Source organism: Fusarium verticillioides, chromosome 4, assembly GCF_000149555.1.
Source record: "Fusarium verticillioides 7600 chromosome 4, whole genome shotgun sequence".
In the NCBI taxonomy this organism is placed as follows: domain Eukaryota; kingdom Fungi; phylum Ascomycota; class Sordariomycetes; order Hypocreales; family Nectriaceae; genus Fusarium; species Fusarium verticillioides.
Window position 1 is genome coordinate 3,656,075 of NC_031678.1, and position 26,527 is coordinate 3,682,601.

The 26,527-nt window shown below is 48.8% G+C and overlaps 16 protein-coding genes across 18 annotated transcripts; 9 read left to right on the forward strand and 7 right to left on the reverse strand.

The window, feature by feature from the left end:
• Positions 1 to 323: 323 nt before the first annotated feature.
• Positions 324 to 1,880, forward strand: FVEG_17215 (hypothetical protein; the record flags this gene model as incomplete). The annotated part of the gene is made up of 2 exons (XM_018906473.1): positions 324 to 596; positions 645 to 1,880. The coding sequence occupies 2 exons, from the start codon at positions 324 to 326 to the stop codon at positions 1,842 to 1,844; spliced, it is 1,473 nt and encodes a 490-aa protein (XP_018760187.1). The 3' UTR covers positions 1,845 to 1,880.
• Positions 1,881 to 2,183: 303 nt separating this feature from the next.
• On the forward strand, positions 2,184 to 3,825 carry FVEG_17216 (hypothetical protein; the record flags this gene model as incomplete). Its single annotated transcript, XM_018906474.1, has 2 exons — positions 2,184 to 2,369; positions 2,428 to 3,825. The coding sequence occupies 2 exons, from the start codon at positions 2,184 to 2,186 to the stop codon at positions 3,823 to 3,825; spliced, it is 1,584 nt and encodes a 527-aa protein (XP_018760188.1).
• A 252-nt stretch (positions 3,826 to 4,077) lies between these two features.
• Positions 4,078 to 5,583, forward strand: FVEG_12312 (hypothetical protein). Its single transcript, XM_018901663.1, has one exon. The coding sequence runs from the start codon at positions 4,127 to 4,129 to the stop codon at positions 5,363 to 5,365; it is 1,239 nt and encodes a 412-aa protein (XP_018760189.1). The 5' UTR covers positions 4,078 to 4,126; the 3' UTR covers positions 5,366 to 5,583.
• Positions 5,584 to 5,783: 200 nt separating this feature from the next.
• FVEG_17217 (hypothetical protein) lies at positions 5,784 to 6,083 on the forward strand (the record flags this gene model as incomplete). Its single annotated transcript, XM_018906475.1, has 1 exon — positions 5,784 to 6,083. One exon carries the CDS (start codon positions 5,784 to 5,786, stop codon positions 6,081 to 6,083), a length of 300 nt encoding a protein of 99 aa, XP_018760190.1.
• Positions 6,084 to 6,089: 6 nt separating this feature from the next.
• On the forward strand, positions 6,090 to 6,431 carry FVEG_17218 (hypothetical protein; the record flags this gene model as incomplete). Its single annotated transcript, XM_018906476.1, has 1 exon — positions 6,090 to 6,431. The coding sequence occupies one exon, from the start codon at positions 6,090 to 6,092 to the stop codon at positions 6,429 to 6,431; it is 342 nt and encodes a 113-aa protein (XP_018760191.1).
• A 393-nt stretch (positions 6,432 to 6,824) lies between these two features.
• On the forward strand, positions 6,825 to 7,682 carry FVEG_12313 (hypothetical protein; the record flags this gene model as incomplete). Its single annotated transcript, XM_018901664.1, has 1 exon — positions 6,825 to 7,682. One exon carries the CDS (start codon positions 6,825 to 6,827, stop codon positions 7,680 to 7,682), a length of 858 nt encoding a protein of 285 aa, XP_018760192.1.
• A 695-nt stretch (positions 7,683 to 8,377) lies between these two features.
• FVEG_12314 (hypothetical protein) lies at positions 8,378 to 9,522 on the reverse strand (the record flags this gene model as incomplete). Its single annotated transcript, XM_018901665.1, has 3 exons — positions 8,378 to 8,934; positions 9,142 to 9,340; positions 9,415 to 9,522. The coding sequence occupies 3 exons, from the start codon at positions 9,520 to 9,522 to the stop codon at positions 8,378 to 8,380; spliced, it is 864 nt and encodes a 287-aa protein (XP_018760193.1).
• A 1,220-nt stretch (positions 9,523 to 10,742) lies between these two features.
• Positions 10,743 to 11,617, forward strand: FVEG_12315 (hypothetical protein; the record flags this gene model as incomplete). Its single annotated transcript, XM_018901666.1, has 3 exons — positions 10,743 to 11,358; positions 11,406 to 11,505; positions 11,554 to 11,617. The coding sequence occupies 3 exons, from the start codon at positions 10,743 to 10,745 to the stop codon at positions 11,615 to 11,617; spliced, it is 780 nt and encodes a 259-aa protein (XP_018760194.1).
• Positions 11,277 to 13,002, reverse strand: FVEG_17219 (hypothetical protein). Of its 2 annotated transcripts, none has more exons than XM_018906477.1 (2): positions 11,719 to 13,002; positions 11,277 to 11,668 (listed from the first exon to the last, which is right to left on the reverse strand). In XM_018906477.1, exon 1 carries the CDS (start codon positions 12,830 to 12,832, stop codon positions 12,350 to 12,352), a length of 483 nt encoding a protein of 160 aa, XP_018760195.1. In that variant the 5' UTR covers positions 12,833 to 13,002; the 3' UTR covers positions 11,277 to 11,668; positions 11,719 to 12,349. The 2 variants fall into 2 exon arrangements, with proteins under 2 accessions (XP_018760195.1, XP_018760196.1); XM_018906478.1 differs by having other exon boundaries at positions 11,320 to 11,655.
• A 233-nt stretch (positions 13,003 to 13,235) lies between these two features.
• On the reverse strand, positions 13,236 to 15,385 carry FVEG_12316 (MFS transporter, SP family, general alpha glucoside:H+ symporter). Its single transcript, XM_018901667.1, has 2 exons — positions 14,819 to 15,385; positions 13,236 to 14,759 (listed from the first exon to the last, which is right to left on the reverse strand). Exons 1-2 carry the CDS (start codon positions 15,052 to 15,054, stop codon positions 13,382 to 13,384), a joined length of 1,614 nt encoding a protein of 537 aa, XP_018760197.1. The 5' UTR covers positions 15,055 to 15,385; the 3' UTR covers positions 13,236 to 13,381.
• Positions 15,386 to 16,264: 879 nt separating this feature from the next.
• FVEG_12317 (hypothetical protein) lies at positions 16,265 to 17,758 on the reverse strand. Its single transcript, XM_018901668.1, has one exon. The coding sequence runs from the start codon at positions 17,487 to 17,489 to the stop codon at positions 16,383 to 16,385; it is 1,107 nt and encodes a 368-aa protein (XP_018760198.1). The 5' UTR covers positions 17,490 to 17,758; the 3' UTR covers positions 16,265 to 16,382.
• On the forward strand, positions 17,750 to 20,794 carry FVEG_12318 (hypothetical protein). Of its 2 annotated transcripts, XM_018901670.1 has the most exons (4): positions 17,750 to 17,926; positions 17,973 to 18,275; positions 18,328 to 19,315; positions 19,369 to 20,794. In XM_018901670.1, exons 1-3 carry the CDS (start codon positions 17,834 to 17,836, stop codon positions 19,099 to 19,101), a joined length of 1,170 nt encoding a protein of 389 aa, XP_018760200.1. In that variant the 5' UTR covers positions 17,750 to 17,833; the 3' UTR covers positions 19,102 to 19,315; positions 19,369 to 20,794. The 2 variants fall into 2 exon arrangements, with proteins under 2 accessions (XP_018760200.1, XP_018760199.1); XM_018901669.1 differs by having other exon boundaries at positions 18,328 to 20,794.
• FVEG_12319 (hypothetical protein) lies at positions 18,264 to 21,482 on the reverse strand. The gene is made up of 3 exons (XM_018901671.1): positions 21,160 to 21,482; positions 20,687 to 21,105; positions 18,264 to 20,623 (listed from the first exon to the last, which is right to left on the reverse strand). The coding sequence occupies exons 1-3, from the start codon at positions 21,375 to 21,377 to the stop codon at positions 20,052 to 20,054; spliced, it is 1,209 nt and encodes a 402-aa protein (XP_018760201.1). The 5' UTR covers positions 21,378 to 21,482; the 3' UTR covers positions 18,264 to 20,051.
• A 357-nt stretch (positions 21,483 to 21,839) lies between these two features.
• On the reverse strand, positions 21,840 to 22,542 carry FVEG_17220 (hypothetical protein; the record flags this gene model as incomplete). The annotated part of the gene is made up of 3 exons (XM_018906479.1): positions 21,840 to 22,091; positions 22,163 to 22,404; positions 22,452 to 22,542. 3 exons carry the CDS (start codon positions 22,540 to 22,542, stop codon positions 21,840 to 21,842), a joined length of 585 nt encoding a protein of 194 aa, XP_018760202.1.
• A 1,632-nt stretch (positions 22,543 to 24,174) lies between these two features.
• Positions 24,175 to 24,906, forward strand: FVEG_17221 (hypothetical protein; the record flags this gene model as incomplete). The annotated part of the gene is made up of 2 exons (XM_018906480.1): positions 24,175 to 24,547; positions 24,602 to 24,906. 2 exons carry the CDS (start codon positions 24,175 to 24,177, stop codon positions 24,904 to 24,906), a joined length of 678 nt encoding a protein of 225 aa, XP_018760203.1.
• A 523-nt stretch (positions 24,907 to 25,429) lies between these two features.
• Positions 25,430 to 26,158, reverse strand: FVEG_17222 (hypothetical protein; the record flags this gene model as incomplete). The annotated part of the gene is made up of 3 exons (XM_018906481.1): positions 25,430 to 25,497; positions 25,608 to 25,830; positions 25,967 to 26,158. 3 exons carry the CDS (start codon positions 26,156 to 26,158, stop codon positions 25,430 to 25,432), a joined length of 483 nt encoding a protein of 160 aa, XP_018760204.1.
• Positions 26,159 to 26,527: the final 369 nt, after the last annotated feature.

The following is a 26,527-nucleotide window of genomic DNA, read 5'->3' on the forward strand; positions in this document are numbered from 1 at the left end:
CTTGATACAGCGCGCTATCGATTGAACTGCTCACATGGAGCAAGAAGACTTCCCACGGTGATTCGAGGTGCCAGAAGTGCTGTTTCAAGAGTCCACTAAATTTACGCCGAACGCGCCTGAATGTTTTTGTCACTAAGAATTGTTTTTGTTGTCCCCATGCAAGGCCCGCAGTTGTGTAAAATGTGGCTTGCTGAAGTCTACCAAACACTGGGAGTAAGTGACACGAGGCCTAAAAGCGCGAGAGTTTATCATCGCATTCCATCCGATATTGATCTAACTTCCAAGTCTTCTGGGCTTGAACTTCTACCTACCTGCGAAATATTATGCCTTCCAACTTTGATAAACTGCCTAGAGAAGCTCTCACCTCCATTGCGAGCGTGAGCGCACAGGTTAGCGATGCCATCTCCGCATCTCTCCCCATCGGGCCAGAGCAGTACCTGACCATCACCGCCCCTGGAACTGTGATTGATCTGGTCAACTCGGACCGCGATGACTCATTTGTGTATAATGAATCCAAACATCATTTCCCTCCAGCAAATGTCAGACAGGCTGAAGCCAGCTTAGTTGACCGAATGATGCCGGTAGCCAAATGCGCAGTATGCAGAGCACCATCTCACCCAGACCTCAGTGCTGACGCATCATAGGTCGGCATCGAAAGAAAGAGTGTCGCACACAGTTATGCTCGCGCCATCGACAGTTTAATTCCCGCAAGTCCGGTAGTCACTCCCAGCCCAGACATCCCCAGCCATGGAAAGATGGACTACGCAAAGTCAATGGAGCTTCTCAAATTGAAAATACCCGGAACCTCAAAGACCGTCATTGAAGCTTATCGCGACAAGGAGATGAAGTGGGCTGAACGGCAGCAGGCTTGGGAACAGGCAAAGATCAATGCTGCTCGTAAGGCGGAAAGTGCCATTGAAGAGGGGACCAAGGACTACGTCAAAAAGCGACAGGAATATTTTGATAAATGGATGAAGAGTGAAGCAAAGTCCTACAAGAATGCTATTCAAGCTGCATGGATGGATTGGGTTATCAATGGAAAGAAGATGGAGGTCGATATGATCTTTGGTATGGTTCAGGTGGATTCTATGGCGCGCATCGAAAACAGTAAGGAGGCGATGAGGAGCTCTGCGATAGACGACCCAAGCGGCGATGGAGAGGAAGTCTACGGGGTTGGTCTCGCGCCCAAGGCCTGGGCTACGGCCTGCAAAGCTAAGGCCGCGGAGTGGCATGGCAATGATCTTGGGCAGCTGAACGGCAGTGACGAAATTACATGGAGTAAAGTCACGATATCCTACTCTGCATCTGATATACAGACTTACGGAGGTGGAAGCGCCAGCTATGGCCTCTGGACCTTGGGAGATGCTAACTTGCCTAAGGAACTGCGCCAGGAGATGGCATCCTGCGATGTCGGCATTTCATTTTCTGCCCTCGTTGTCAACATCAGCCGCCCGTGGCTGCACAGCGAGCTCTTCAGCGACACGGACCTTGATGCTCAAAGAGGAGTCAAAGTTAGCCCTGGCCCAAGTCGCATCCATGAGATGCTCGTGCTCGAGGCCCAGGAAGAGGAGAGGAGCAGTGAATGGGCTTTTCCTGCTTATCCGACCTCATTTGTCATTGCTGCTGACACAACGATTGAATTCAGGGGACGAGTGAAGGCTATAGAGGAGTTTTGGAAAGCTGGCAGTGAGGTATTTGGGTATGGGCCGTGGTCAGTGTCAGGCAGTGCTGCGGGCCGGCAGACCAGAGTTGAATCAACTTCAACTGGCTGCAAGATCAGTTTTGGGGCACCGCAAATTATTGGCTGGGTTAGCCAAATTGTACCGTCTCTGCCGCGATCATAATATTTACTTTATTAAACACGCAAGTGATTTCGCTTGACAGCAAACCTCTCTTCTTCCACTTCTCGTTGATCGTAAAACCCAGAGGAGTCGATATCTTATACCTGATGCGAGACTAAGGCTCAAGTATTCTATACCTACCTAGAGCGACGGGCAGTTTCCAGTAGCTCTTAATGTAATCACTGCCTCGTTCTTGCAGCGTTTTCTTTATTGCCCCGCTTTTCTGTTGATTGGTGTTTTACACAAGGCAGGAGCCTACAACCTGGACCTTGCAGCCTGCGCCTTCGCCTTCTGGTGTCCATCTTCATCAATACATTTCAATCCGACTTCTATTCTGACAAGATGAGGAGAATCACGAGAGCCGCTCGAGCTGCAGAGATGAATTCCCAGTCAACAGATGATCAGCGAACTAGTCGCCCGCGACGACAGCTCATCACTTCCATCGTTCAGCCTCCAGTTGCACCCGCTCACCAAACACCTCCTCAGCATGTACCCGCCCGACGATCCGCACCCTCCACCGACAATATTGTCAGTCCCCTATCAGTGACTATCACACTCGGTCCTCTGAGAGGCTAACAAATCGTAGAAGATCCGGTTCCTGACTTTTTACATCCAAGATTGCACCACGCCACAACATATCTCGGAAAAGTTCACTCGTGGACTCAAGATCGTGTCAAATTGCGCTGCCGATATCACATCTATTCTCTCCGAGATTATCAGCCACTGCCAAGACCGCGGGGCGCTTCATCAACAAGCTACGAGGGAAGCAGGGAGGTTCCACAGCGGCTACTGGGATGGCTACTTCAGGATGGTTGCCGCCGACACTCAGTGGCTGACCAACAACTGGGGTGGTCCGAATTGGCTTCCCGCTGATATTCGGGCTGGCCTTGAAAGGTCGTTTGGTACTCCAGTGCCCTCATCGTATGTGGGAATCTTGGTTTCAATTACACAGGCTGCGCAGACCTATGGAATCGACCTCGACTCTCTCTGGGCTGAAGATGGCGCCCTCAGAACGGCCGTGGGTGATGGTGGGGAGCATTGTCTCTCCCAAGCACTAGAGCAAGAGATCATCGGCCAGATCAATCATGAGGGAGCGTTTACAGCCCCAGAGGCTTCTGTCCAAGGACGACAAAGCTCGACTGCTGTTCACATCGAGGGTGGAAGCGAAAAGTCCAATGGCATCAAAGTCGAGACGAGCGAGCAAAGTGAGCCTACACCCATTCAGACAGTTCCTGGCCATGAGGCACCTTCCGCAAATGACAACGACAATCTCCCAGCAACTGTGGAAGCGCCTACCGCTCACGAACATGCAACACCGACGCAGCCTCAGCCCACAAACAGTGAAACACAATCCGCTCCACCAGTGACGAGAAAGCGGACTTTCGAGCAGATGAACAGCACAGGGAACTCGATGTATGACAAGTACAAGACACTCATGACGGGCATCAAGCCGGAAAGACTCGCTCAGCTTCGAGCAGAAGCAATGGGGAATTTGGAACGAGCAGAGTCTGAAAAGACAGCTACAAAATACGCACTGGTAACCCTGAGAGCCAAAGAAGACCAACTCCAACAAATCCGCGAGCACAGCAAGAAAATGATCGATACCACGAGCAATGGGCTGAGAGAACAAGCCAATCACGATATCCTGGCCGGAACTCTAGCTAACATGGGAGAAGTGTACTTCAATGGCATGAACAGACTACTCGACTCTTTTCTCCAGACATCCTCTGCCTCTCTGGGCGGATTTACGGTCGAGGAGCTGCGGGCACGACATACCGAAGCGATTGACAAGGTCGAGAAAGCAAAGAAGCACATCCGAGCGCTGGATCACATTGAAAAGGCACGAGCGGTACACGAGAACTACAGTGAGATGGAGGGATTTCGAGAGAATTTGCGTGCTGTTTTGGTCAAGACAGGTGAGCGCGTTGAGGATTTGGAGAAGGCGTGCATCGCTGCGTTTAGTCATGCGGAGGAAGAAGACTAGGGTTCTATTCTCGCATCTCGGGACGATTAATGCGAGAGTCACCGAAGATGGTTCTGGGGGCTGAGCAAGTATGTTGAAGGATTTTGTTATTTACGAGAGGATTGCTTTTTATGATCATGTTTGTGAAATAGCTTCAGAGGCCGGGTGGCCAGACCATCGTGTTGAGACCTGTCGCCGGGGGATGAGTCACCCCGCATTGCCGCAAAAACGTGCAGCGATCTTCAATTGTGGTTCTTGCTATCGCTATAACAATAAACCTTCTGTTCTTTCATGCAAATCTCGGTATCTACAAGCAAATAAGATGTCATCTGATCCCCGACCGTCAACACCACCGCATCATCCAAACTTTGGTGTGCGCATGTCCTGCGAGAACATCGGCCGTTTAGTGCGCCATATACTCCCCGACACTACCGACGTAGAAGTGGAGGCTCTTTCAGCTTTGAAGTCCTTTAACAACCGAATCTATTATCTAGAATGCCGCAGAAGATCGCAGACTCGTAACGATGCAACCGCAGTCGATAAGCTTGTGCTCAAGATCAATGGTCGAGGTTTTGGGCCAGACAAGATTGAGAATGAGGTTTCTTGTCTCCTCCTGCTGGAGCACTTTTGCCCTCAAATTCCAGCACCTCGTGCGATAGCTTGGTCCCAAGACGGAATGACTATCGGCACCAAGGACGCACAGCGCAAGGAGGTGAAGCTCAGCGGTGTAGACGAGACTGCGAGTGGTTGGATATTAATGACGAGAGTTCCCGGAAAGCCCATCAACTTAGCTGCGCTCAACAACGATGACGAGTTTCGTCTGGCAACACAGTTGGCGGATTATGTTACCAAGTGGCGGCGTAATGTCCCTCCTGAGCACTTTACTGGAAACATTTCCTTTCATCAAATGGCATGCCAGCCTGACATCGAAATCCCAAGCTCAGATGGCACCAGCGAAATGCAGTTTGTTATCAGAGGCATGCTTGGAGAAGAGCTCTATTGTAAAGACGGCATCACTTCCGTGGCAGAGTACTACAAACTCAGAATTGAGAACAAGATGAGAACTTTGGAGACGAACGAGACATTTGCACCAAATAGAGATCTCATACAGCCTCTGGAGGCATTCATACAGCAAGACCTCCCTACCATCAGCAGCCTGAACACCAAAGACGACTCGTTTGTATTCACCCACTACGACCTATCCCCACGAAACATTCTTGTATCTGGCCAACCTCCCTACATCACCGGCATCGTGGACTTTGAGTTCTCCGGCTTCTTTCCACCGCTCGATGAGTTCCTGAATGACTGCATCGCCAACAATGGCGACTGGCCTAAAGATATGTACGAGGTGTATTTAAAGCGGTTGGAGAGCAATGGTGTAGCAACACCGTTGGCAGGAATCAAGAAGGATCATTGGGAGCAGATGGCATTGCTGGAAGAATTGGTTGAGAAGATTGCTCCTTGGTGGTTGCCTGGTAAGTTTCAAGGTGAGCAGCTGGAGCAAGAGTTGAACAAGGTCAAGGCACGAGTAGGGGAGCTATTGGAAAAGTCGGGACAGTGATGATAGTCTAGCTCATTTATATGGTACTCAAGAGTCCCGCATCGATCGGTTTGCCACCCTACTCGTGTATGAAGCGCACGATCCCTTGAAGGCTAGAAATAAGTACAGATAGAATCGTCTGGGTCTGGCGATTAGAGATATCTAGTTGTTGTGTAATTAAATTCGGATATGGGTGTTGTAGAATAAGATGTTATAATAGAAAAATGCACTGTCAGGCGAACGAAAGGTGTGTAAAATATGACCCACTTTTGCAGTAGAATATCAATACAGCTCATTCCCCATGCTCGCCGCCCTTGTGGCCTCTCTCATCTACCTCTGTTGAGGCGATAGCACTGGAGACAGTCTCTTCCCCGCCAATCCACCGGATCCGGACTCCGAGTTTGCGCTCGAGATCGTGAACAGCTACATCTCTCGCGTCATGTTTGCTCCTTCGGAAGATCTGCCCAAAACCTACGGTAGCATGACGTCTCCTCAGGATTCCACGACAACCAGCACTCACGAAGATCTCTCTCCCACAGACAACGGCAAACTGGAACCCGGACGAACCAGCGCCAAGAAGTCCCTCGAGGACCAAATTGACGATCTGCTTGCGACTTTGCGAGATATCCGGTCGTTTGTCTTGCCTGCTTTCTCGACCTCGCTGCAAAATGGATCCGCGATGCGTATCATGAAGACCCTTTTCGACGTGGTCTGCCACATCGCCGCATTCTTGTATTAGCATGTCATGTGCTGGCTCGGGCAGGTCCTCTTGACTATCGCCATGGATCCGTGGGCGGCTTTCAAAGCCTTCTGTTTCGTAATCCTCAAGCCACCCGGGACAATACCCGTGCTCATCATTCGACTACTCCATTGGTTCATCGTGTGCTTCCTCTATTTCATCCTCAAGGTTGTACCCTTAGTCGGCGCGCACTTGATCAGGCTTAGGGATATCTCCTCTCACCATTCCGCACCGGGAACGAGAAAACTTTGCAGAAGAACGTGCGAGACACGTGGTGTGACCCGTCAGATGTGGCATCTATCAACTCAAAATAACACTCTTATTCAACAAAGTCTCAGGCATATTTAGGATAATTTAGTATAAATTTAGCGTAGGATAAGTGGACTTTAGACTAGGTACCTGCTTTAGCTGAGATGGCCGACCCTCGATTCATTCCTGTTTTGCCTTGGGAATGACGTTCTTGAGGCATCTCGGTGAGATTTATACCGAGCTGATTCATTGATCTTCAGTCATTGCGGGGTGGGTTCCCTTGAGGGTAAGCAACAAGATGATCTTCCGTATGCGTATGCATGATTGAGGCGTGAGATAATCCTCCTATCAGACGTGGATGTTCCAGAATATCAGTCTGCCACGAAATTTTGATCAGGAGCAGGATAAAAACTTTATGCCTATCGGCTCATCAGCGAGGTCAACTTATGATATTGAGGCATTGAGTCGCTGGCTTGCTGATACTTAAACATGATGCGCACTTTGTATCTCTTCTACCTACTGGCCTTTCTCTCTATTGGATTTGCGAATGCTTGCAAAAATGACGAGGACTGCAGTCTGAACAGAATATGTTCGAGATGGAAAAAGGTCTGCCGTTGTGATCCAGGCTGGATTGGCAACGATTGCGGTCGTCTTGATCTTGCTCCGGCGACACGATACCCTGGCTACAACCATACATACGAGCCTCCCAGTCCCACAGATTTTGGTATCTGGCCTAATGCCTCTTGGGGAGGTCGGATTGTTCAAGATCGTGATAACAAGCGGCTATTCCATCTATTCATAGTGCAGTTCAGTCATGGCTGCGGTCTGAAGGGTTGGCGCCCTCATTCTTACGTCATCCGTGCCGAATCGCATAACGGGCCTCAAGGGCCATATGAATATGTCCAAGATGTTTCCAAGAACTTCGCACATAATCCAGACTTCGTCTGGAGCCCTGCTGATAAGAAGTACCTCATGTACAGCATTGGCGTGGAATATGATAAGAAGCTCACGAAGTGCGAAAGCATTAGCTACACCAGGTGGCCTAACAATATTTCTGTTTCGGCTGCTGACGATATTCGTGTTCCATGGTCCCCATTCAAGATAATTCTTGATAGCGACCGTCCAGCTGGCATCCACGCTACCAACCCCTCCGCATTCCCTCTCTGGACGCGCAACAACCCATCCAGCGAAATAGTTCTTGGGATCAAAGACTATTCAATCTTCACTGCCAAGCGTTGGAATGGGAATTATAAGCTCAAATACCAAGCAACATTGAACGTCACAGAGCAAAAAAACCCAGAATGGACCCTTTTATATGGCGCGACAAGCGAGGCAGCTGGCACTCCATAAACCACTGGATGATAGACTACGTTGAAAACGATAAACAGCAATGGCCCCGTGTTGGATCCCATCTCTTCTCGCAAAAGCTCACGGGACCGTGGCATTTCAAGCTCCAGGAGGCTTTTAGTTCAAATGTCACTTTTACGGATGGATCTTGGCAGATGTTCAAGAGACTGGACAGGCCAAAGTTGTTCTTTAGTGATGATGAAGAGATGACACCGCTGTATTTGACTAATGGGGTGCAAGAGATGAATCAGGCTGGTGCGGCTTTTACGCTTGTTCAGCCAATTGGCACGAAGTGGAGGAATTTTGAGAAGGACTTGGGTTTTTCATAGCTGCAGCGTAATCCCAATTCATGCTCTGTTAGCATAACCCTTTGTACTGCATAAGCCGCTCATGTATAATGTTCTGCACTTTCCAATGATGGGGCTCAAATAAGCTGGGCTAGGCGGACTGGAGAGACTGTTATGTCAATGGCTTCCATCCATAAATCTCGGTGAGCTTTAGAAGTCCATTCATCTCGAATTTATGAGCACGCTGATCAGGCCCCTGATTATAGGTGTCGCTGTTCCCGAGTGCGACCGATTCGAGCGAGATAACTACTTGGACCATTAATTCTGCTCTTCAACCGCGATGCTGCGTTTCGTTGCGAGATACTCAGAACATCTCTCGTCCGAAGTCAATGATTTTAACTCAAATCCTTGTTAATCCGTGGTTGGTAGGTCTTGCTTCGCTTTCGCGAGGTCGGATGCCAACGGTTCCATGCTCTTTGCCTTCTCAGCCTGTCCCTTGTGGTCCTCCTCTTCGTGGAGGGTTTCGTTCTGAAGAAAGAAATGCTGGAGTTCATGGTAGGTGAGGGTAGTGGCGTGCTGATGTTCGCTCATTGAATCAAGCCTTCGGCGGTAGTTCCCCACTTCGTCGTCGCAATACGGGACGAGAGTGTCTGTTCCCTCTTTCACAATCCTTTTGGTCTCCTCACAGCACCTAGGACTAGGTTCAGAATTGAGGACAGCTCCCTCAATTCGGCGGATAACTTTTCTAGTCGGGTCAGTCTCCTCGGAAAATCGTTCAACACGAGTAGTATAATGATGTACGATCTGGCTTTCGTGGGGCACGTCGAGCTGAATCTTGAACTCAGGGCAATTCACCTTGGTGAAAAAGAAGAGCTTATCCCGCCACTCCTCCTTTATAATTGGCACCAGTTCTTGCGTGACTTCTGCCTTGATATGTTCCAGCAAGGCTTTCGAGTCAGCATATCGGTCTGAAAGACGATTGAGCCAGTGCGAATTGTCTCACTCCCAATCTGCCTCTCGCACAACCTTGCCAGGGACTTGAAACCTTTTCTCCGGATACGGATACAGCTGCACCTCACAGTAAGTCCCTATAACTGACAAGCCGCTTGGCAGTACCGGAGTTCACTTCGCAACGGGAATCCCCTTTCTGTTCCGTGTTATTGTGATGGGCTCACGAGCTGTCACTCCTCCAGAGAGGGACTGTCTATCAGGTCGGCGGCCCACGATCATCAGAATGTTGTATCCCTTGCCACTCCATTGTATGTCTTCGCCAATCTCGACTGACGTACGGAGATAAGTCATCAATTCTTGTCCACGAATGATGTGTGTGAAGCCATTATCTTTCGCCTTTGCTGCTAGCCCGAAGGTTCTTACCTAAACTTAGGGAATCAGTAGTCTAAAGACCCACTAAGTCTATACTAAGTGTACCTAAATTATCCTAAATTTACATAAATCTTCTCATCACTAAGACCAGCTGTCTTTTTTAACGAGTCGGCGTAGGTCGATGCAGGCTGTACGCCTCCAATTTGTTGTTCTGACTCTACTGGTAATGGCATGTGGCTGACCCTTCAAGCAGGAAGTTAATGTCGCCCAGCTATAATGACGCTTTTTCTTGAGCTCGGCATTTTTCCACTGGCGCCCTTGGTCTTCTGGAGACTCTACTTCCAGTTCTTGTTTCAGCTTGTAGTGCATGCAGATCAGTCAGCCCTAAGCGAAGCTATGCTAATTTACTTTCATCTTCGGGTTGCAAATTTCGTGTTCTTGGACGGCCCCCATTCCTCCACAGCCTTCCCCAGTCTCTGAGTGGTCCAGTTCTAAATGCCGCAAACCCATGTCCTTTGCTGTTGACATCATTGGCACGATCCTAAAGCGGATCACTACTGGACTTGTGTAAGTGTGTAGCTCCCGAGTCTTATAACTCGATGTGTTATTCGAGACTTTGGCCGTCCCTTGAAATAACCATCTGTAGTTTGGAATGGCAGGTCTTCTAGGAGGCTGTCTGTGTGGTCTAATGTGGAGATACCGTTGCAGTTCAATTCTTATGTCTTGCTAGAATACGTAATAAAACCATTTCTATCTCGCGCTACATGCTCTGCAAGTCTATGATGCCAAAGCGACATACGCAAAAACAGTGTGCGATCTCTTCTGGCTTAAGGAGGTTGAACTTGATTTCGCCCTTGACTCGTTCGACCATCGCCCCATTTGACAACATCGCCACGTTCTAGTGCCCGCTTACTGCAAGCATATGCAAAACAGTCATGCCATGTTTTGCATAGCAGGATCGCAAAGGATTTTAGTCACCATGCAAAATATGCCGAAATTCCGTGCTAGCACAGGCTTCCTATTCTAGTAGTTCGTAAAGTGCACTGCGCTAGTTCATCCAATAAGCCTAAACAAAATGCGAGCGCCTAGAGTCCTCAAGTTTAAAAATCCTTCTAGGCTAACATATGCAATTATGCGTATCGGCAGTTGTGCAAGCGCTGTTGATCTCCTGAGAGAATGAGATCACTTCCTTTTAGAGTCAAAGTGGATTACATTGGTCTGTCGACTGATGTAATTGATGATGGCTTCAGGGCGATATTTGTGAAAATTGCTCGAGTTGGGTAAATCCTTCGAATGAGCAGGTTTTTGAAAGGAATTGTCGAGATGCGACCCATCTCGGGGTACAGTACTTATTACTTCAAGGATAAATTCTCACTAATTCCTCACTACTTCCGATATCACCACCAAAGCAAATCATCACTTCAACTCATATACTTTACTTACCATCATCAATATGCTTCCAAGCCTTCTTCTCTTGGCTCTCGCTGGACTAACCAGCGCCTCTCCAACTGGGTTTCTTACCACTTCCCATTATCTACAGGCTAGAGAGATCCATGCTGATGAACTTCATTCCCGCGCCCTTGCTAATCACCCCAAAGACCTCATCATTGACTCAAAGGATCTCAATGACTACATCAAGAAACATCCCAATTCTGATAGCGTCGTCTATCTAAAGGACAAACAGTCTTTCGTTCCATTGTCAAGCGTCTCAGAAGTCGAAGACAAAGAAGCTAAAGACGACAAATCCAAGCGTCAGTATACTGGCCCTTGCTATGTGTATGACCAGTGGCAGGCCCGCGACTCTCAATCCTACTGGGGCCCGTGGGAGACAGCTTCTGGCTGCCTGTACACCGGCTTGAGTGAGGGTTCGGGTACCCGAACCATCAGTTGGTCCAAATCAGTCTCGGTTGAAGTCTCAGGTGGCTTAGATTGGAACCCTATCAAGGATGTCTTGGGTGTCTCTCTCGGCCTTGCTGTTACAAATACTTGGACCGATGGTGGTAAGATCGACTGCAACATCCCTGCTGGATCAGTCGGCCAGATCTGGGCGCAGAAGTATCTGGGAGAAGGTATAGGTACGCTCTTGTCTCTTTTGAGAAACTACTAACTAGAATAGCACATATGTGGAAAATAATGTGCCAGTCATGCGGTGCCTCTGGCCAAAAGTGTCTTGGTGACTGGGAAGAAGCTGGATTCGTCAAAGCTCCAACCGATGGGTATGTTGATTTTAATGTCATTTAAAGCAAAATGCTAACGAGTTATAGTTCTGATCCGGGTAAGAACTTGAACACTGGCTGCAGCACTGGCAACGAGAATGTGAAGTGTTAGGAGGGATATCCGGACGGCGTACTTGTTGGGAGTTTAGTCTGGAAATTGGAGCTCGGAAAACGAATTAGCGCGTGCTCCAAGTTGCGCATGGTGTAGCTCACTTTCCACTCGTTAGCTCACTTTGCTTCATAATAGACACTCTTTTATCTTGTTAGTTTTCCAAAGACTCAAATTATCTCAGTCTAGAGGCTTGCTCTTGTCGTTGAAGCTCCCAGCACCTGACTCGGTTGGGAGGTCTCGGATCAGAACGTTTCAACTGCTCTTTAGCCAAAACGGATACGTAACAATCCCAAGACGGGTTATGACTTAGCTGGCAATGTCACTTGAACCTCAAAGATCGCCCTACCATCTTTGCCTTGTCTTCTCCATCTCCATTTCTGCAGGATATGGATCCAAGAACTTGGTGAGCGACTCTTGTCAGCCCTGTTGAATGCGATTTCCATACCATGCAGAAGTATACTCCCAGTAGTGCGGATGCCGGCCAACAAACTCCCAATCAATGATACTGACAACTTGATCACCCTTAACCAATGTATTGAACGGGTTTAGATCGCCATGAATAAACACCGGCGGTGGCCACGGACCGTCCTGTTTGGTGGCCATCTCTTTTACATGTTCCCAATCCTGGTCCTCGATGTGATCTGGACGGCTGTCTGGCTCGAGGTCTTCCCGTAACCACCGATGGAAATCCTGAATTGTCTTGAAAGGCCCAAATCGTGGTCTTGAACGTGGTTATCGGGAGTCGCGCAATGAACCGCCTATACAGCTCTCGACTCCCGCGCCACTTGGTGGAATAATAGCCCGTAATTTCTCCAGCATACGTCGAAGCTGAGCGAAGATGCTCGCCAGATCGGCTTCAGAAAGACCTCTCCAGGCTTCTGCGAGAGATTTTCCGCAAATGCGCTGCATGACTATATGTGCTCTGTTCTTGTGCACGAACGAGCAGTGAACAGTCGGGACAGGAATAGAAGTACTGGCTGCTACGAATTGCATAGTAGGTGCTTCAGTGAGGTGGACAATTGGCCCCTTCTTGACGATGAGAGACTTTGAGATGGGGATACAGGGCCCATCATGTTTGTAGAAGCGCGCGGATGTTTTGAGTGCGATGAGTGTCATTAAGCGTCGAGAGAATGTGTTATTGATAGCCAAGGACGATGTTCCTTCATGTTGAGTAGCTGCTTGATTCGGCGGAGGGACGTAACCTGTTGTTGACATGGTGTAGACGAGGGGAGCCGAATCGCCCGCATAGCTCGCTGAGCTCACAAAGTCTTGGTGATTGACTGACTTCCAAGACCTGGAGTGATTAATGGAGTGCGTAACAAGATGTACATTATCGGACTTAAGAATCGTGGTGGAGATGAAGATGGGTTGATTGACGAATGGTCTGGTCTGTTGACAGAAATTAGATCACGGCACGCCTGCTGACTAAGACAGATGCCCTGCAAAATCTAAGTTACGCGTCTTCCGCGTCGCGTCAAACCCGGTGCGCAAAGCTTGACAACTACAGCAGTGAATGGTTTAAACCCTTGAGCTAAGTTAGTCTAAAACACCACTAAAGAACACTAAACTAGCCTAAGTCTTAGACTAAGACTCTTATTGTTTTGGATAAAGATCCTGAGCTGAAACACAGTCGCGAGGGAAGTAAAGATAATGTGCAGTATCAATAGATATCAGTCATTGCGCTAAATTGCTATGAAATACAAATAGTGACTCCTTTCAACCTCTCCAGGCTCTTTTCCTAACCAAAAGAACTCTTTCAACTTTTTACTCCTCCTGGACCTTCTCTGTTGATCCATGTGTAGGGAACTGATCAACCTTGGTGCTAGCAAACTTGCGCGCAGGAACATTGTGCTCGAAGAGAAGATCGAGTTCACCATATGTTCGGCCCTTGGGCTCAGGAAGGCGGAAGAAGGCCCAGATGAAAATCAACAGACACCATCCAGCCCAGAAGAGACCAGTCTTGGCACCCCAGTTCCACGAGTTGCGACCGAGCATGCGGGGCATGAGGGTGTTGGTGACGAGACCGGCGATGTTGCTAAAGTTACGGGCCAGCACGATAGTCTTGGCCTTGAGACGGGTGGAGGAGATCTCGGCGACGATGGTATAAGCGATGGGACCGATGGTCATGTCGTAGACAAAGGTGTATACGACGAGCAAGCTACCGATGGCCCAGCCAGTTTGCTCGGTCTTCTTGGCGAAACCGAGGGCTCCGACGGCGATGAGGATGAAGAAAAGAGAGGCCATGCCACAGATATAGATATGGCGACGACCGAAGCGAGTCATGAGGAACCAGGATAGAACAACACCTACAGCACCGACACAGTACTGAATGACGTTAAAGTCAAGAGCTCGCTCAGAGGAGAGACCAGCTTCGAGGTAGAACTGAACAGCGTAGCCCATGAGAGAGCTACCGCAGAGAGCCTGGGCAGTGTAGCTGATGGAAGCGACTTCAGTTCGTCGAAGATCGCTGCGCATGAAGCAGTGCCAGTAATTGGTTCCAGCAGAGTTCTCAATCTCCATCTGGTTGGTAGCCTTGAGAAGCTCAACCTGAGCATCAGCATCGAAAGGAATGTCGCACTGGGTGGTGAGCGAGAGAATAGATCGCTTAGCATCTTCATATCGCTCCTTTCGCACAAGCCACCAAGGAGACTCGGGAGCGAACAGGGTACCGAGCATGATGAAAGGAGGCCAAGCCCACTGAAGAGCAAAAGGGATTCTGTAAGACCAATCACCACCCATGGTGCTGAACCCTCGAAGAACACCTGCACCGATGAGCTGACCGATGACCCAGCAAAGGTTGACGTAGGCAGTAAGATACGGTCGCAGCACAACGGGCGCAACATCAGAAGCGTAGGCGAGAGTGAGAGTCTGGAAAATACCCCATGGCAGACCAAGGAGGATGTTTCCAGCCAAGAGGACCTCAAGGTTTGGTGCAAAGAAGGGGAAGAAGATGAGTCCAATCATGAGAACCTGACTCGCCAACATGGTCTTCTTGTAACCAAAAGCATCAGAGACCCAACCGTTGATGTAAAGACCGATGATCTGACCACACATGCCACCAACTTGGATATAAGTCTGCCAATCGGCCGAGACAATAGGGTTTCCGTTCGAGTCGACTTCGTTACCGAATTTCTGCTTGAATCTGGGGGGGTTGTCAGTTTCATGGTCGACGGTGTCGATACCAGGCTAACTGCAACTTACGCATCATAACCGTAAAAGCTACCCAACAAACTAAGATCATAACCTTCCATGATGATGGCCGTTGAGAAAAGGAGGGAGAAGGCGATGGCTTTGGGGTATAGGCGGAGGGCATCGCGGATAGTGAGGGTGTGTTCGCGATCATTGGCCTCGCGCGCAGCAGGGCGCTCAACTTCCTCAAAGGCCATCTTGTCGGGATCGACGTGCTCAACCTGAGCGAGATCCTTTGTTGAAGACATTGTCGTCCAAGGCAAGAGATATTATGAAGAGGGATCCCTTGTATGGAGAGGAGGAAGTGAAGTGAAGCTGATGCTGGGAGGAAAGCAGAAGAGAAGTTGGGGAATCCGGGGATTCTTATGCTAAATCTCCACAAACAGCCCGTTCTCTCCAGGTTCTGGAGTATTGGCTTGGGTTGTCACCCCGGACCCCCCAGACCAGTCTAGCCAAGAAACATATCGGCCCGACATACCTCTCAACGCGAGACTGAGCTCATCATCGCCAAGAGCTGAGCCTCGTGATGGCTTCAAATCTCTCGAGATCTTCTATGTCGGACCGACATGATCTTCGATTTCTCGTCAGACCATGGAATTCCAAGAGGAATTTGTATGGGGAAACGGGGTCATGAGGTCGTGGAGGTTTTTTTTGTCGTGTCGGTCCGATAAGAACAAACTCACCCCGGATTTTCTACTCCAGACCGGGGCGAAAGGAGGGAGGATGATCTTTACTCCTGTAGGTTTAGACTAGTCGGACAAGACCGAGAATTTTGCATCCCCCTGACTTTGGCAAGACATCATTGATTCATCTAGCTCGTGAAGGGGAACTTGTCTCGCCATTGATGTGTGAGCTTAGCTTGGCGGAGATTTTTAACTCTATTTTTCATGGCGTATTATGCTTATGTTTATTGAGCAAAGAGGGTGTCGAGCGAGTGCCATTTCATCATCGATGTTGGGCAACGTGACCTGGTTGATGAGAAGGCGTCTTGATTGGTCAATGGGATACATGGTGATGTCGTGTCAGGAAGCGAGCGATCGAGACTACGGAACCAATTGACCCACCCTTTCACCCGATCGCGTGGTATGATTCAAGGTGATATTCGCTTTGGAGAGTGACAACACGGTAATGTGAGTTGTACAGGGGTTTTTCTGTTTGGTAATTGGCGCTGAGTGGGCACAGGTAGAAATGTCCGTTTTGGGTAATTACTGAGGATCGGAGCCGTAGTATCACCAGGTGAGCCGCTTTTATCTACGGAACTATGCGAAAATATCGTTAATGAGAGTCAAGCGCCATGAAATAAGGTTTTTGAATACGGGAAGTTCCGAACGCAATTGAAGGCTGCTGGGGTTGTCGCCATTGAACCTCTTCACAAATAAGAATAACAACACCATTCGTTTTAACTACCCTGTAGTGTCAGAATGATAGAGACAGATAATGCAGATGATCCCAACACAGCGCAAAGCTTTCCATGGTGTGTTCTAGACGTGTCTTTCTGTTTAGAATCTTTTCAATTATCAGTCCCAGTCATATAGTAATTTTACGACTGCCCGTTAAGGCTCCCCAGGATGTCATCTCATTCCCCAATTTCCACCACTAACTTTGTACAACTGACGCCTTCAGACATCTCATCCAAAGCACTGTTGATGAACTCCAAACCTCTCCCTACAACTCTAGGCTCAGGACTTGGTCTAATATTACCATTAGACAAGTTCTTACTCAAATAATGACCAATCCAGTACTTGAACTGCTCCAGTCTTTCCTCTTCAACCGCCGATGGCATCACGAAAACGACCTCAACTCCATAAATGTTCTCAGCATCTGCTGGAATCCAAGGAGCCGACCCAATTTTGGCAGCTATCTTCCTCTCAATAGAGTCAGCATCAATAAATTCTTTGAGCACAGCCTGACAACAAGAAAGGTTTCCAGTCGCGAGGAAACAATGTCGGATGACGAGCCCATCCTCTTTTGCAGCGGCGACAATTGAATCGACAACGTTTGGATTCTTGTAGTCAAATACACGATTGGCGCCGAGTGAGTGTATATAATCGTGGTTCGCTGGCCCAGCAGTAGCATACACAGCTGCAAAGGGCGACTTGGGATCTTGGCACATCAGATGAGCTGTTTGTACGCCCATGGTGCCGATGCTGGATGATGAACCCCAGATAAGAAGCGCTTCTTTCTTCTCGGCCTGATTGAGATCTTGAGAAGATAGTTCATCATAGGATCTTGGAATACGCATCATATCCCATGCGCTAAGAGGTACTTGCACAGACACAGGCAGTGTCGCAGCATGGTTCCACGACATCTCCTGATCTGGCAGACGCACAGCATGTTGCCACGGGACAAGACATTTTTCTTGGAAAGGACCGTAATCGGGAGCGCAGCCTCTCCAAGCAGAGGCAGAGTATGCAGCAACACGAGTGCCGGGCTGGAAGCCATCATCGCCAGCTGGAACATTTTCGCCGACTTGTAGTACCAAGCCGGACATATCGAAGCCAATAACAGCGGGATATCCTGCGATGAAAAGTCCTTGATCGCGCATGATGACATCTGCTGGATTGAGAGCGACGGACTTGACTGCCATGAGAAGTTCATCTGGTCCTGGATTTGGAGTGGATCGTGCTTGGACTTGGAAGGGTTGGCCTTTGCCTGGGCAGATAGCGGCGAGATGAGTAGGCATTTTCTCTCTCGATAAAGGGTTTCTGATGGGCAACAGTAGATGAAAGGGTTTAAAATAACCGAAGAACGTGTCTTCTTTATACTTAAATCACAGTAATTGCATGAGGCTTTCCTCAAATCATATCGATCTCTTCGCGATAATACCCAGAGTTCCTGGAATATCAACCCGCCAATCAAATCGCTGTGTATCCGCAAATCAGCTAGCGTGCAAGATGACTCCAACTAAGGTGAGGTTAGCGCATTGCGAAAATAGATCGTACCCTCAGATCCTGTCAGCTTGATCTCGATTTCTCTCAAAGATGACAACATCCCACGACTTGTGGTGATTATTAAAGCGTCGTGAAAATGTCTACGACTTGTGTGGAACAAATGCGCCCAAAGAAACCGGCGCGACGGTCAAGATATGGCTGTCGTAATTGCAAGCTGAGAAAACTCAAGGCGAGTCTCCCCTCAACTCATTCGTGCTTCAACTAACGTTTGTCAGTGCGATGAGGGCAAACCGCGCTGTAAAAAATGCAGCTCATTTGGGGTCTTGTGTAATTTTGGAGTGAACATACCCGACCTTCTTCCAATTACTCCCGACGCCGTGAGAGCCGTGGTTCGTTGTAAGCCATCGCCTCAAAGACCCGTCGCGAGCGCTGTATGGACATCTGATGAGTATACCATCTATCAGCTCAATGCAAAATGCCAAGATTTTGTGACGAGATACTATGCGAGAAGTCTCTTGACGCCGGATGATGGGAACATGATCGACGTCAATCGGAGATTGTTCAAACTTGCATTCACTGTACGAGCGACACCCCTAATGTCTCCAAGTTCAACAAAGCTAATTGGTATAGAACCCTTGCTTGATGCACGCTTCTCTAGCAGTGGCACTTACATACGATCGCTATTTAAACACCCCATCAAGCTCTCCCCGGAGTCTAGAAGAATGCTATCACTGGTCACAAAGTACAGCCCTCTTCAACAAGAAGCTACGTGAACCTGTCAAGACCAACGACAAGGACCCGATATGGGGCACAGCAGCTGCTCTAGCTGTCCTAACGTTCTCGTCGCCAGATGCATACAGACCGGAAGACTCTTGGCCTCTAAAAACTGGTGACGACGACCTCGATTGGGTGTCTATGATTAGTGGAAAGATGTCCCTGTGGAATATGGTGGACCCTCTACGAAATGATAGCCTGTTTCGCGTCATGGCTGTTACGATCGCGCAGATGCAAGCGCATTTACCAGAGGCCGGGATAGACGGTATACCAGAGGCCTTGGCTGTTGTTTGCCAATTGAACCAGACATCTACGCCACATAACCCTTATTTCTACGCTGCGCATGCTGTTTCGCGCATCCTTTATCTACCGGACAGCCAAGTCACAACAGGGCAGACGCAGCTCTTCACGCACAGGATTGAAGGACCCTTCAAGGAACTGCTCCTTGCGAGAGACCCCGTCGCATTGTTGTTGTTATATATATGGTATCGCAAGGCAGGACGGAGTATATGGTGGGTCGAGCTTCGAGCGAGGGTGGAATGCCCAGCGATTTGCATGTATCTACAGCGGTTTCACGCGGACGAGGTCGCGGTGCATGCACTGCTTCAGAGCGACATCACAAACGGGTGAGGGATTGGCGGCCTGGCTTTGACGATGAACTGCTCCGAGGCAAGGGATAGGTCGCGCGATCGACTGGAGTAGTACGTGTCGGGTAAGAAGATATGCCTCGCGCGTTTGTGAGCGCTCGTTCTGTTCTGCGATGATGAGAGCCGGGGAGTCGGGCAAACACTGGTCGATAAGACGCACGGTGAATCGCGGACGACTCATTCGCATTGTGACAATGGTACTCGGAAGCAGAGCATCGACGAAAGGTAGTGGCGCTGATTGGAGACACAGCACAGGCCCCTTCCACGACAACCGCGACAGTCTCCGACCACTCCTCGCTCCATGTTCTCTCGATCGGTTTCGGGGCTCAGGCTGTCATGGGCTCGCTCGGTATCGTAAGGCAACGAAGGGCAATTAACGGGCCATCGATCTGGCGGCTTCGGGGGGCGGGGGGGACACGTTGGGTCAAAGACTTGGTTCGGGACAAGCGGAGCAGCGACGCGCCGTGTCAAATGACGGTCGAGTTCTCAATTGTAGCGGCAGCGCTGTGTTCATTGTGTCGGACGCGTCGAGTAGAGCAGCTCGATGGTGGTGGCATGGCGCGTTTTGTAACGCCAAGGGCAAAGTGGACGCGTCCTCAGTTCCACCGTTGGGCTTCGTTGCTGGCATTTGATAGCCCTGGCTTGTTGCGCAAATCAAGCCGTAAAAGATAGCACAAGGAATCGCCGTAGTTAGCGAAGGTCTTCTTGGTGAGCGCTGGCCAATTCCATAGCGCCAGATCATGAATTCCACACGATCGAAAACTAGCCAGGCGTCACGTGCACCGTCATGTGAGATCAAGTCGCATCGCAAGTCAATCATTCACATGTCTATGGTCAGGACGAAGAAACATGAGCATTGGCATCCCTGAATTGGATCCGTAATCATTCATTCCACCTTGGAGCGAAGATACAGCGACGCTATTTACAAATTGGTCACTGGATCTTCAAAGACCCATCCTTGGAGATCTGCTCCACAAACTCCCCAAAGTCCTTCAACAAATCCTCCGGTCTCTCCAGCGCAGCAAAATGTCCACCCCGCTCATGATCCCTCCAAAATACGAGATTGCCCGTCGTCTTCACCCAGCTTACAGGAACAGGAGCAAGCTCAAATGGAAACCAGCTGTAACCTAATGGCTTGCTGATCTTCCACTTCGGGTGATCGTGTGAGCCGGGGTAATCTGGGTCAAAGCGTTGACGGTATGGAAAGATCGAAGTAGGGAAGCTGTCTGTTAGCCAGTAAAGTGAAACCGAGGTGAGAATTTCCTCTAGGGGAGGATCTTCGTCACTCCAGCTCAGGAATTTCTCGCCGACCCAGGCTAGAAGCGCGAGAGGCGATGATGAGAGGATGAGGCCGATTGTGCTTGGTCTTGTGGCGTGCATCAGAGCGTAGGCGGTACCTAGCTTGTCAAAGTCCTTTGCACGCTCGAGGCCTCTCTTTTCTGCCTCTGAGACTTCGCCCTGTGCAGTTGCCGGCTCCGCCATGAGGCAGAAGTTGAGATGAGCCGCTGTAGACAAGCTTGTCAGTTGTTTTCTTTAATCTACGGACGATTCGCATCTTGATCACTTGCCTTTGCACTCATCGTAAGTAGCTGCGAGTACACGAGAAATCCTGCTTCCGATATCGCCTCCCTGAGCGATATAGCCGCCCCCAAAACCCAACTGAACCATCAAGGTGTTCACAATGCGGGAAACGTCTCTGATGCCAAAGTCCTTGTCCAATGGCGGCTTATCTGAGAAAGCATAGCCGGGAAGAGATGGCACAATGACGTGGTAGGGGAGCGTCTCGGGGGTGTAGCGCTCCTTGAGAATGGAGAGGATCTTGAGAAACTCTAGAAAGCTACCCGGCCAACCATGGAGCATTACCACGGGGACAGCATCAGGCTTAGAGGAGAAAAGACCCGTGAAGTGGATTGTAAAATCACCCTTCTCATCTTTGATGGGTACAGTCCAATGGTTGAAGGAATTAATGTGCTTTTCCGCAGCGCGCCTTTCCGAAGGTTAGCCTCCGTCCGCACTGTAGTTCAGAAGAGGATAGACATACCAGTCAAAGTCAATCCAAGCAGCTTTCGCATCAGTCAACCACTGATGACTAACTCCATAATTATGTTCTTTCTGTGTAGATTCATAGGTCGGCGGTCCGACTCTTCCCAGCATCACAAGCTGCTTAAGCTCATCGACCTTGTCGTCCGCAATGGAGACTTTGTAAAGCGTTGGCTGGACCTGAGCGCCCGAAGGAAGCTTTGCAAAACCGTCTGACATGTTGAAATGGTGATTTATTTTCAGGTGAGAATTTTTATTTCTCGTTAGTTGCGCTCGGAGGGGTTTAAGAAGTCATTGGTTGATATGTAGTCAGTAGGGCGTAGCAGTCTTGCTGATAAATATGACCTCATTTTGTAACCTAGGCTAAGCATAGAGCCGCGGGCGGAGAAACGTGCCGCAAACATGCCGCAACAAGCCACTCGTGGTTAACAACACCAGACTTGGCAGTACATGTCATAAAACTCTGACCACTCTTTGGAATATCAGGAGATCTGAGTTTCGCCCAACAAAAAAAAATAAAAAAATAAAAAAAAAAAAATAAAAAGATGCCTTTGATGTTGCTTAATATTTAGCTACATCTACAGCCCGATTGATCACTATTGCCAACGAAAACCACCAAAACAGCCGCATAACTAATTCCATATGCATTAATAAACTCTCCAGGTGAAGATGGGATAATACTTACGCTGCGCTTCCTCCAAATATCTCTGCCCGTTTTGCATTTGTGATCAAGCCCACGCTCAACGCGAACAGTATTGTAAAGCCGCATATCGTGCCAAGAATCGCTGGTGCGGACTTGACGTAGTAGAGACTGCTTATCGAACCGACTAACAAGACCATAGCGAGTAAAATGTTGACAACAGCAACGGCTATTGTGATTGATCGTTCGTCAAAACGGCTAATTCGACGTCGGCCATCTCGAGATAGTTCCTCCTGTTTCAGAAATCTTCGCATCAGTCAATGATCTCGGAACATTGGGGAGTGATTAAATCTGTGAAACGCACTCGGCCTGGCCAGTAGGCCCGGAATAGTTTTGATAATGGATCGACAGCCGCTGGAGTCTTGAGGGAAACGAGGTCCTCTGCTTCATCAAGGTAATCCTTCCCTCTCCCGCCCAGTATGGGGTTCGGCTTTTGACCATCTCGTCGCAAAGGCCCTCCGTGCAGTTCATTTCGAGCCACTTGGAGTGCCCTTTCATCAGGACTGCTGAGCTGAGATATCTTGCTCTGTAAATCTAACGCTTCATCTATAGAAGTGTAAGCAGAAGCATAAGGTATGGTCTATTTTACATACGATATTCTTTAATCTTGACGCGGAGCTGATTTACTAACTCCAGCATCTCATTTGCCTCTGGTATGCCCGCCTTGGCCTGCTCGATCATCATTTCCCAGGTTTCTGCAGCTTGCTCTAAGACTGTGTCGTTACTCACTTCAACGTGCCTATCCCAAACTTTCAGTTTGCTTTCTATACTTAATAATTCACATTGCAAATAAAGAAGGTTTCGAGCACTTATTTCTCTGAATTTTCGGAAAATTAACAGTTCTTGATCTCGGTCTGAAACGATCCAAGAGGAGAGAGATGAGAATCCTAGCGAGGGTCGAGTTGGAGCCTGACCTGCATTCATCTCAGTATCGAAAATGTTTCGCATCCGCGTGAAGCTCATAAACACGGAATACACGGAGATGAGCAAGCCTCAAGTCATCAGCAAGACACAAAAGAAATTCACGAAACAGGCCCCTCTGTTATTTTTCGGAGTTGGGCTTGCAGACCAACGCTGACTACCCTCCAATGACGTGTCAAATTGCAATTTATAATCATAAAACATTAAGCACCGTCTCTGCAAAGAATGTGATTGGTCCAAGACGAATCAGCCCGGCAAGAAGCCTGACAACAGTGCAGCTTAGGTACAGCCACTATCGCTCTGACCTGCAGCACTTGAAGTACCATAAGTCGTTCCCTTCTTAGTTACAATCGAAATTCTGTATTCTCCTCTTCTATCCAAAGAACGTACTACATCAGCGCATGGGAATCCTCCAACAAGACTGTTTGTTTCTTCTTTACTCTATCACCCGCCATAATCATACAAGGAAGAAGATGCATCGTTTGCTTCTCTAAAGAGCTCGCCCTCAATGGACACCGAATCTCTACTTGAGGGAAGCTTTTGGCCACAATTTGGAATTACCCGCTCTAGGGAGCCACTCCAGATATATTCTGCAAGCAATAGTGATGGGGAGATCCTTTGTCAGATGACTTCTTTGCGCGAGGGTCCCGCTCTCCTCGGGCTTACTCGCTCTTATCACTGTATGTCATTGCATCGTGACTCGTAATCTATTGGCTTCTGACTTTTGATATAAGGCGCAACGCTTTGAGTAGGGTCCAGCAGGCGACAACGGCTCTAGCTGCATCGTGGCCCATAAACAGCGGTTGGAGAGACAGAGAGGAAGCCGTAAAGGCATTCTGCAGTCCGTTTACCCATTCAATATTCCACACCTGGGGGTATAATAACTTTGGCTTAGGGCAACTGAATCAGAACTATTCCAATGGATCGACAGACTACTAAGTGAAAGCATTGGTAGGGCCAGATAGATATCGAATCAGATATCCGATCGATGCCTTGCCGGATACTGGCGCGAAACGTAACTTCGTTTCCCAGCAACTTGTCGATTCACTTGGACTGTTGCCCACTGACCTTGCTAAAGAGAAAGTTCGGCTACCGTCTGGGGCAACAATCAAGTCGTGCGGTACGGTGAATATCCCTTTTACTTTCTGCGGAGAAACAGAGCTTCACTTACTCAACTGTTGTATCCTCCCTATATGCGCTCACGACCTCGTCCTGTGCCAATCCTTCCTGAAAATCACGGGTACTCTGACTAAATACGCCCATAGAATCACCAAGTCACTGAGAAATCTTACCACTCGTTTCAGGTTCAATCTTATCGAGAACGACACATGTTGCTTTCGAGGAAGCTTTGATGGCATTCCTTCATCCGCTCTGGCCGACACGGGCTGTGACGTGATGCTGGTTTCGAGAGACTTTGCAATTCGAAACTCCCTGGAAGTTAACACCAACTTGGAGCACAGGCGTGAGATAGAGTATGCTGATGGTTCTCTGGATACGACTGCTGGTATTGTTCACCGTGCGAGTTGGAAGTTTCGTAGCTCAAGGGATACAATTCCCTGTGATTTCTACGTGCTTGACAACCTCAAAGTAGACATTGTATTCAGCATTCATTTCATCATGGAACATGATGTGTTCTCGAAATTTGAAGGAGATATGGTCGATACAAGCTTCGTGCATGGACAAGACTCTGGCGACCTTTACAACATTCGGCTTATCAGCCACTACAGCCCCGCACTGGAGACGCTAGAGGACTCTGCAATCACCGACCGTATGACTATAATAGATCCTGAGCTTGAGGATAGAATGCTAACACTTTATACAGTGAACTCAAGAGAGTCTTTCAGCCCCGAAGGAATAAAAAAGGAACGTGTTCGACGCGATCAGATTCGGGACGCGATCAATGCTCTTCCCTTAGACCAACAGGTCCAGGCATTCATTGCAGAGGGAAACCGACAAGAGATATGGGAATACCGGAGAAGGCATCTAGAGGGACTCATCGTTATCGCCCCGCCAGTCATTGTCGATAGGAAGCAACGCTGGTGGAGGAATCGACCATTTTGGGGCCGGCTGAAACGATATAAACCAGGTAACTCGGGCCTTCTGACAAGAAAGGTGGATGGAGACTAGGGAAGTGTGGCAAATGAAAACTAAGCCTTCTGCAACTCATGGGCAATGATGTGTGATTTTCAGACGTGAAAAGATCAATAAAAATGGAAGTAACACCTATGGCCCTTTTTATTTAGTCCCCTATCCTGAATGGCTGCTGCATTAGCCAGAGCGTAGCCAGAGCACAGAAAAGACGTTTTTATGATGGCTTGGGGTGCTGAGCGGGATGACGAGCTCTAATAGATCTATGTTGTAAAGTATCAGTAGATAATACTAGTGCATCAATACATCCTTAAACTGTGTGAAAATATAGTTGAGTGTTGCCTGTTGTATTAACCGGACAGAGCACGGCTCATTTGAAGCGAGGGCACCCAACTTACCAATAGGACATTACACGAGCAGCGATTTGATTGCACAGGACTTCGAATTTTCCAGTCCAAGTTACAATATGGGTATTGAGGTAGCTGTGAGGTTTGTGATATTTATTGACAGGCTCGAATATTTAACCACAAGCTGCAGCTCACTGATCTTCCACCTTGACGATTTAGTTATCCTTCACGTTCCATTCTTGCACCCAGAAGTCAACATTGGCATTTTCGCCAGTACGGTCATCTGTGAGAGAGACTTTAGCAATACAAGCAAGCCCAAGATACTCGTAGAGTTTCATTCCGAGCTTTGCTGCAATGACGCCAACAGCAACCTTGTCTTCTCGGGCGATTCACATGCCGCGGAGACAAAGCAGAGTCCCGTAGCCTTTGTGGAAGTGGTCGGGTTCGATTGCCATGCTGTAGAGCTCCACGTGACCACCCAGATACCCATGGTAGGAAGTGTCAGCTGGCTTCGCTTCGTTGATGTCGCGACAGTGGTGTGAGAGGCCTCACCTTTGAACTGCGCTTTCTGTGGCGCTGAAGAGGATGCTGGCTCGATGAGGATCAACACTACGGTCTGGTTCAGTCAGCGAATGTTCCTGGTTGGCTAGAGCTTGGGGCTAAGAACCTTTCTCATCGGCGAGTTCCATAGCTACAGTGTCGCTCTTTCGCTCTTGTTGCTACGCATAGTTCCAAATGGCAAAGACCACCACCTGCTTGGCGTCCTGGGCCTCAGTCTGGATTTCGACGACGGTGAAAAGCTTGCTTTGGTCGCCTAGAGCCTCTTGGGGGTATGCGGAGGCAAAAGGGCGGTAGAATGCGTTCCATGGAGATAGGCTGAAGCTGCGGAAGGCAATGCGCCAGGTGGCGGCAAGATCAGAAGCTTTAGCTAGTCTGACAGCCATGATGTTGACGTTGATATTGATGTAGTAAGTAGGTGTGATGATACTTGTTAGAAAGCTGGAGTGAGTCACAAGACTGCAGCACTGCACTAAATTGAATGGCAAGAACCAACTTGTAAACAGTAAGACATACTTGGGGCTCGCCGGTTGGCTCAAAAAGGCTGGTTCAGCTTTCTCCCGCGAGATAGTGAATCATTAGCCTCGTGCAGCCGCAGAAGATCCATATACCTATCTCCGCTCGTATAATAATTGCCACTACGGTTAGGTGCTTAGCTTACGCTTACTCACCTTCTCTCAAGAACAGGAGCCTCATGGAATCACAGGTAATAAGCCTCCGGCGCAATACGTGGGTGCCTCCAACAACAACAACCA